This window comes from Dermacentor silvarum, chromosome 1, assembly GCF_013339745.2.
Source record: "Dermacentor silvarum isolate Dsil-2018 chromosome 1, BIME_Dsil_1.4, whole genome shotgun sequence".
NCBI lineage: Eukaryota > Metazoa > Arthropoda > Arachnida > Ixodida > Ixodidae > Dermacentor > Dermacentor silvarum.
Genome location: NC_051154.1, coordinates 209,789,731 through 209,798,603, shown reverse-complemented (window position 1 = coordinate 209,798,603; position 8,873 = coordinate 209,789,731). Strand labels below are relative to the sequence as shown.

At 46.5% G+C, this 8,873-nt stretch overlaps 1 protein-coding gene across 1 annotated transcript in view; it reads left to right on the top strand.

Annotated features, from left to right (window-relative positions):
- The first annotated feature begins 4,131 nt into the window (after positions 1–4,131).
- The window catches only part of LOC119436735 (nose resistant to fluoxetine protein 6-like), a 45,507-nt gene continuing 40,765 nt past the window's right edge, over positions 4,132–8,873 (top strand). The window contains exon 1 of the mRNA XM_037703721.2: positions 4,132–4,264. Within this exon, the coding sequence (XP_037559649.2) occupies positions 4,132–4,264 (133 nt within the window). The remainder of the gene's footprint in view (positions 4,265–8,873) is intronic.

Sequence of the window (8,873 nt, the reverse complement as noted above, 5' to 3'; positions counted from 1 at the left end):
ACCATGGGCTTTGCTACTAGCGGCTTACGATTACAGATGGGTGTATCGTAAAGGCAGCAACATGGGAAACGCTGACGCGCTTTCACGGTTGCCGTTGGCGAATGATCGAGATGTCTCAGATTACGTTCACTTTTTCTCGGTTGTCAATGAATTTACGTTGTCTGCTGACGCGATCAGCCAGAAAACGAGCACGGATGGTGTGCTATCGAAAGTCTTGCTGTACACGAGGAATGGCTGGCCTGCGCATGTAACTGATAGCGAATTAACCCCGTACTTTGTTCGTCGGCATGAACTATCTGTAGATCAGCATTGCGTTACGTGGGGAAATCGAGTAATTGTTACGCACTGTTTGCGCAAACGAGTATTGGCACTTTGTCATGAAGGTCACCCCGGAGTTACGCGTATGAAAATTCTCGCGCGCAGCTATGTTTGGTGGCCTCAGTTAAACCAAGACATTGAAAGTGTTGTTAAAAGCTGCTGTACCTGTCAGTTGACGCAGAACGCTTCACCGAAGGCCCCACTACAAACTTGGGGTTGGCCGAGCTGCAGATGGCAACGAATACACCTGGATTTCGCATTCGCAGACAAATGGCTGTTCGTGCTGGTGGATGCACACTCAGTGGGTCTAAGTGTTCGTCACGAACTCAACAACGGCCGAAAAGACCATCGAGAAGCGGCGCAGGGTGTTCTCATCGTATGGCCTTCCGGAGGAAGTTACAACGGGCCACAGTTCACGGAGTGCGGCACACCAGGACACCGCCGTACCACCCTGCGTCGAATGGAAGCGCCGAGAGGTGCGTCCAGACGGTGAAACGGGATCTTGAGACATTCTCGACGAAAAGACATCGGACGTCAGCAAGACCCTACAGCATCGCATAGACCTATTTCTGTTTAGGTACCGAAACACGCCAACCACAACCACGGGGCAGACACCAGCAGAATTGTTCCTGTCGTGGACGCCCCGCACTCGCCTGACTATGCTACAGCCAGACCTGGAGAGACGTATGGAAGAACGTTTTGGCAAAGTGAAGGGCAAAGCCAACGAAAAAAGAGGGTTGTGGAGAGCTTATAAACAGGGTGAAAGCGTTCTGGTCTAAGGTCTTCGTCCAGGTGAGCCCAAGTGGTTGCTAGGTGTCATCGAAAAAAGGTGCAGTGCCGTTATCTACATTGTGCGTGTAGGACTCGACAACAGATTCGTGCATCTACAGTCTACGTTCACGTTATTTCGAGAGTGACGAACAAGGCCCCAGTGAACCTCCCTATTTCGTGCCCAGTTCAATTACAGACCCTCTGCCGGAAGCGTCTCCAACGAGGCCCCCCTTTCCTGTGCTGGAGCCTCCAAGCTTCGAGCCACCCTAAGACTCGGCTCCCTCGGGACAACGGAATGCCATGTCCACGCCAAGACTGCCGCACCGGCGTCCCCTCTGCAAGAACCTGCATCCCCTCTAGGTGCTCAGACTCTTCGACACAGTACTCGCGCAAGGAAACCTCCCGACTGGTACAGGCCATAACCATTGTGGAAGGAGTGTGGTGTCATGCGAAGCCTGTGTAACGTCACGCTGATAGCGCGGTGCTCATCGCCTTATAAGCGCTGTGAGCCGGGCGCTCCGTGTTATTCTGGCTCAGCACTCACGCACTAAAACCGTTTATACTGTTCGCCACTCATGGCCACTCTGGCTCTGCCTCGTCCCTCGCGGCTACAACACGCACTATCAAAAGTCGTGCAGGAGGAACAGCGCTCTTGTGCCGTTTCAGGTGGATTTCTAGAAGAGGCGCAAGTTACCTTACAATTGACAAATTTAGAAATCATCTTGCACAATTTACAACTTGTTTAATTAACTTTACGGCACATGTTGCAAATAGCGAAATGGAAACCGAGCATTAATGAAGTCGTGTCTGCTTAGCAGCTGCGTAACCTGAGCCCTTTACTACAAGTTCTCAATAGCCTCTCACATTGTGAAGCAACATTCCTGTACCCGTTATAGGTGATAGTGGCGCTTGCAAACGCTTATTCTTATCGAATTGGAATTGCCGATAGCCCGACGTGCGACTCCTGTAGGTGCGAACAAGCCATTGAGCCTCTTGTGTATCGGTCCTCGCTACGACGTCTTTTGCCTTTCTCTCTGGGTAACCTTAAACCGGATGGACTCGAGACCACTTTCTGAATAGAAAAATGCTGGGTCCATGGTCAGCTAAGGCGTTGCGCTGCTGAGCACGACATCGCGGGATTGAATCCCGGCCGTGGCGGCCCCATGTCGATGGAGGCGAAATGCAAAAACATCCGTGTGCTTATACGTTAAAGAACCCCAGGGGGGTCAATATTAATCTGGAGCCCTCCAATACCGCGTACCTCATAATCGGAACTGGTTTTGGCACGTAAAACCCCAGAAAGAAAAAGAAGGGTCCGTGGTCGCATTCATCGCCGGCGCAAAAAGCTATTGGCGCACTATAGTGCAGTTCTTGAAGCACACCGGCCTAAATTATAGTTTAGTCCCACGATGGCATCTTACTGCGTGCCCGCAGTGTTCACTCTCTCCCGCTTTTCCTCCCCCTCTCTTCCCCATTTACCTTACCTCCAGTGTTGGGTAGCAAACCAGAAGCTCGTCTGGTTGACCTCCCTACCTTTTCTTTCCTTGCTTTCTCTCTTTCTGTGCTTAGCAGAAGTCCTAAAAAGGCACCACTTTCGAGCAATTCTCCCTCAATATTAGCTCGTAAATTCAGTGGCATTCCATTCACCAGTTTCCCAAAAGAGTCTTTCTGACATTTTGGGACGATCTTCACTGAAATTCCAATGTATTTTTAGTATTATCAGGCCAAATATTTGATGGAAGTTACTCACAAATTCTTAATGGAAATTCGTCAGCGCAGCTGTTTACCACTTAATGTCACTATTGCACGCCGCCCGTGAGATGCCAAGGGATTCGATGTAGCAAGCATTTGCCGCCACTCAGCTCATTCAGCTGCAATTCGGAAGTGACCTTTAGTGCTCAATGCGTCACCGGAAAAGACAGGCGTGTTCTCCTTCCATGTGCGAGCGATATCAAGAGAAAGAAAATGCGTTCAAGGTTACACCTTAGGTTGTTGAACTATACCTGAAGGTCTTGAGCGCTCTCCAGGTTGCCGACTCATGTTTATTGCATGAGCAGCTGCGATAATCTGCCCGGGGCGTTGCGGGTGAGAAGGAAACATGATCGTGACGAAAGGATAAAAAAAAGCATCGCGAAATGACTCTTGGACTGACGCCAACCCACGAAGATACTACGAACTATACTCGGCTGCGCCCTTGATATAAACAGGATGCACAAACAAACCCGCCAGTACGAGGCGAAAATGAAAGTGAAAAACAAAAACGCCAAGTGTGTGGGCTGTTGACCTTAGAAGACGTGCGCCTGAGTGAGAGAGAGTGCTAGGCTACATCAACGTAGATCTTTTTCAAAACAGGAGTTTTACGTTGAGGGACGCGGGTGGCTATTTGCAGGCTCTTTACGTCACGGAGCGGGATTGATGCGATACAAGCTTGCGCCTAGCAGTTAGCAGCGCTTTCACCTTGCTGGGTGCTAGCATGTGGAGTGGTGGGCGGGGTGAGAAATGAATAAAGAGAAAGCAGTACGCGAACCGAAGAAGCAAATCATTGTTAGTGCAAGTGCATAATACGCCTTACGAAAATCTTGCGCCGCCGGTCACGTGGCCAATCGAGTCTACAACAGGGAGCGAGCCTGTTTCAGCTACTCACTCGAGTCGGTGACTTTCGCGCAGAAAGGACGCTCGACAATATTCACGACGACTCCCATCGGGTGTCTCCGCTCGCTTCAGAGCTATCACGGCTTACCGCCGGTCAACTTGCGCACTCCCAGAGTGCCATACGTTTATAACCGTTTATGTAATCCACCCTATTATACCGCTTAATAACGTGTCCAACTCTTAACGCGTTCGCGGTGATCGTGACCATTAGCGCTGGACCAAAGGAATTTTGCGTTCACGATGCCGCTCTCAACGCCGCGATCGATTATCTGCGTCGCGTTGCTCGTGTGCATGGCTCTTTCATGTAGTGCTTTAACTATAACTGATGATGGTGGCCATACCAAGGTGGAAGCCCCCCCGCTGAGCATTGAGGATTCTCTGCGAGGGATCATGGACACCGTGATTGATCCTTCGAACCCACTGGCCCAGAAAATCCTGGCGGCAGACTTGTCGTTCCCATGCAGCCTAGGCCTCCTGAGGCTGATACGTGGTTTACGAAACCTGGAACCGTGGGCAATAAGAAGTAAGTGACGTATCCTCTCACTTCAGTCTAGACTCGACATAATTTATCGCGCAAAACCAGCGCCCCATATCTCACACACACAACAAAAAAGTACTTACGCTACAGATGCCAGCGAGTCGTGACGTTGGACATATTATTAGCGATGGCGAACCAGCCAATAGGAAGCAGCGCCCTTACGAACGACAAGCTTCGTGAATTCGGCCTCAGAGACTTTACTGTAGCTTGTAGCTTTAGAAGTAAGCCACAGCTTGCATGACGTAATGGGCAACACATCTATGTTGCGCATACTATCACGCAAGCGCTGCCTTTCTTCGGTACTGCTATAATAGTAAAGTAGTAGCAATTTAAGTTATAGGGATAACTACTGCCTGCATAGCTCAAATTGAAACATCTACACGTGGATAAATAGAGATACTTAATGTTACCTTTCAGCGAGAGCCGTCAGCAAAGCGGAATTTCTCCCACCGGCAGTGAATTGTTTCTTCTTCCCCTTTCATTTCCCTTTAGCTTATCATTTCCACTAGGGATGGGCGAATATCAACGTTTTGGAATACGAATCAAATGCGAACAGTAAGTACCAAATATCGAATTGAATATTGAATAGTCAAAGGAGACACATATATTTCAAGCATGAATATTTATTTCGGTATTTTTAGGTACCATTCATGGACTGACAAGTGTAAAAAAATGCTAACAATCTGTGACAAAGGACCAGTTTCAAACTATACTACTAATTAGCATAAAAAAGTGCATGACCTGCCTCTCACCAAGTTTAGAACCTGGTGCCACACAAGCTTTTGGAGCAAGATCGTCTGTTGTGCGACAAGCTTTCCAAAATGTGCAATAAATAGTTGGCGAAAAAAACAAAGCTGCTTATACTTGAGTGCCGTAGGCATTTTTAAAGGACCCGGTGCAAGGAAAACAACACAGGCTGTAGCCTACAATATAAAACTGCTCGGAAACACTAAATAAGAGCACAAATCACATGTGTCATGTAGGCTTTCCCCGCGAAACCAATAACAAAGCTTGCACTGCCCATTTTGTTCCTGCATTGCTTGTAAAACATTTGTCGTTGCCTCACTTCCGATAATTTGTGGTACTTTGTTTAGCCAGGTGGAGAACAGTAACCAGACTAACATTCAGCTCTTGGTGAACAACTGGTCAGTTTCGACTACTCGAAAATAGCGAATGGTTCCTTTCCGAATGAGAATGCGAATAGCTATTGTGTAGAGTTCGATTCTAGTTCGAAATTTCAAATATTTACCAATCCCTAATTTCTACATTTCAATTATAACAACACATAATTTCCCCTACGCTTTCCTTAGCTTCATTATCTGTTGGCTTCATGTGGTTGTGACAATAAAAATTGGGCCCCTCGGTTTCCTTTCTTGTTGTTCATATATACATTTAAACAAGAAGAAAATAATTGGCACACGTACGGAAAACCGTATTTTATAATGTGTCGGACGTGGCATGGCCTTCCTCATAGTCACGGCCAAAGCGTTAGTAAGGGTGCTTTTTTGTCCGTGTGCCAATTACTTCCTTCTGTTCTGCTACAGTCAAACCGGATCCACGGGATGTATGTATATATATATATATATATATATATATATATATATCATAAGAAGCCAACAAGCAATGACACCAAGGAAAACATAGCTGAAATTACGTGTGCGATGCTCTTACGCTTGAGCTACCGCGGAGCCGTTTTCCCATTCACCTTCTGGGGTATTAGAACTAGAACTAATCCTGGGAGTGTTAGCCAGCGCCGCCACTCGAATCCGGCAACATTGATGCCTTCAGGTAGCATATGTGGGTTTATTGACCAGTTGACATCGCCCAAAAAGATCGCGTGCTCGTGACGCCTACGGCGGAAAGGATGTTCCACATCCGCCGCCATGGTTTGTGAGTGGTGGCGCTGACTAACACTCCCAGGGTTAGTTCTAGTTGTAAAACACAAATACCTCAGAAGGTGGATGGGAAAACGGTTACGTGGTAGCTCAATGGTAAGAGCATCGCACGCGTAATGTGAAGACGTGAGATCGTTCCTCTCCTGTGGACAGTTGTTTTTTCATCCATTGTCATTTCCATTATTTATCATTTCTTTAATTCAATGAGTAAGTGCAAGTAATTTCCCCTATGGTGTCCTTGGTGTCATTGTTTGTTGGCTTCTTATGATATGATTAATAATAATCGGGCGCCTAGGTTCCCTTTCTTCTCGTTCATATATACAGGGTGTCCCAGCTATCACGCAGCACGATTTAAAAAAAGAGGAATGGCGTTACGCGAAGCCAACCTAGTGCGTATTGTTTCCAGTACAGTGGAGTAGCCGCCAGTAATTTTTTTGTTACTGATATTTAATTAATTATTGTAATTAATAAACTAACTCGAGACGCACTGTCCTAGTTATGAAAATGTCAATGAGAAAGTTGTAGAGCAACATGAAAAACTCCCGATACAGGTTTCTGTTGCTCAATACTTGCTACATAAATGTGTTTCTCAGAGTGTGAAGGAAGCCCGCGAATACACGCAGAATTGCCGCACGACTGGCCGCTCGAGGCACTTTCCGTGTATTTGCGGGCTTCTTTCACGCTCGGAAAAACACTTTTATGTAGCACGTATTGAGCAACGGAGAGCTGTATCGGGAGTTTTTCATGATGCTCTACAACTTTCTCATTGGCACTTTCATAATTAGGACAGTACTTCTCGAGTTAGATAACTAATCACAAATAATTAAGTACCGGTGCTAATACCGGTGCTAACATATGGGGCAGAAACTTGCAGGTTAACAAAGAAGCTCTAGAACAAGTTGAGGAGCGCACAAAGAGCAATGGAACGAAAAATCTTAGGACTAACTTAAGAGACAGGAACAGAGCGGTGTGGATCAGAGAGCAAACAGGCATAGCCGATATTCCAGTTGACATCAAGCGGAAGAAATGGCGCTGGGAAGGCCATGTAATGCGTAGGATGGATAACCGATGGACCATTAGGGTTACAGAATGGGATACCAAGAGAAGGGAAGCGCAGTCGAGGTCGGCAGAAAACCAGATGGGGTGATGAAGTTAGGAAATTTGCAGGCGCAAGTTGGAATATGCTAGCGCAAGACAGGGGTAATTGTAGATCGCAGGGAGAGGTCTTCGTCCTGCAGTGTACATAAAATATAGGCTGATGATGATGATGAATTAAGTCTCAGTAAGGGAAAAAACACTGGCGGCTACACCACTGCACTGGAAACAATACGCACTAGGTTTGCTTCGTGTAACGCCGTTCGTCGTGTTTTAAATCGTGCTGCGTGACAGCTGGGACACACACACACACACACAATATATATATATATATATATATATATATATATATATATTGTGTGTGTGTGTGTGTGTGTGTGTGTGTGTGTGTGTGTGTGTGTGTGTGTGTGTGTGTGTGTGTGTGTGTGTGTGTCTTAGAACAGATGGGGCCCTGGTTTGTTAATGTGTAACCTGGCGACTACGGTGTTTCACCGGTCATCCACCCATGCTCTTCTCTGTGCCTGTTCTCCCTAACAGTGCGCTTCAGTCAGCAATCATCTGCTTTAGTTGTGCCAGGCATAGATAGCTTGGTGCTTATGCAAGCGTTACAAAGGGTGACACAATTGTGCCTTTTAGAATAGAACATACCGGTAAGGCGACTCTAAAATTATGGCGTATCAGAGCGCGGTAACATTATAGTGACTGACAAATACGGCCCGCATTCGCAAATGAGACCGTACGCCAAGCCAGCTCGTGTAAGAGAACTCTCCAGCTCCATCGTGATAGCTAACATATTATTAGTGAAGGTGACCCGCCAATGCATGGGGCTCCTGCGATTGGAATGGTTTGTCAATTCGACCTCAGCTGCGCTCTCATCCGCAGAATTCTCCAATAACTAAACCACCATTTCTATTACAAAGATAAGCCACTTTCCCGGTTGGATGTACTCAGTCGGCGCACGTTCTTTCTTTCTTTTCTTTTCAGTGGTCAGATTTATAGCTAACAGCTTGGCTTGTGCGCGTGTTCATTCCGAAGTGAGAAACCATTCATAAAGACTAAGCATTACATACACACATCATCCAGCAACACTATATTAGTTGTCGTGTCAATAAGACTCTGAGGAACACTGTTTACTGACAATTTCTTCCGCTATTATTTAAGAAAGGTCTGTTCACCAAGGCTATTTATAGGGCGTATTTTCAATCCGTGAATGAAAACAGTCAGTGTAGTCACGTACGTCCGCCAGCAATCCTTGAGCAGGCTACAGTTCCATATATCTGTTCACGAAACATGGGGTGCAATTGGTGTTTTACGCATGCTTTCCTCGTAAACCCTTCCTTAAGTAGTTTTGGGTAAACATAACCGAAGTTATTCAATATTTTTGTCATGGAGATGAATGTCACAAAACTGGAGCTGGTTTCCACGGGTCCAACTCACGAAAGTATCAGAGCGTAAGTGCTCTTTGCCAGTTGGTCGATCGTTTTCGCGGATAGAGTGTTCATTATCAGGATTACCTGGTATTTGCTCTTACGAACAATTCTGGCATAAGAGTTCCTTCTTTATGTGTGAATCCGGGTTCAGCAACAGAATTCACAAAGGTTTTC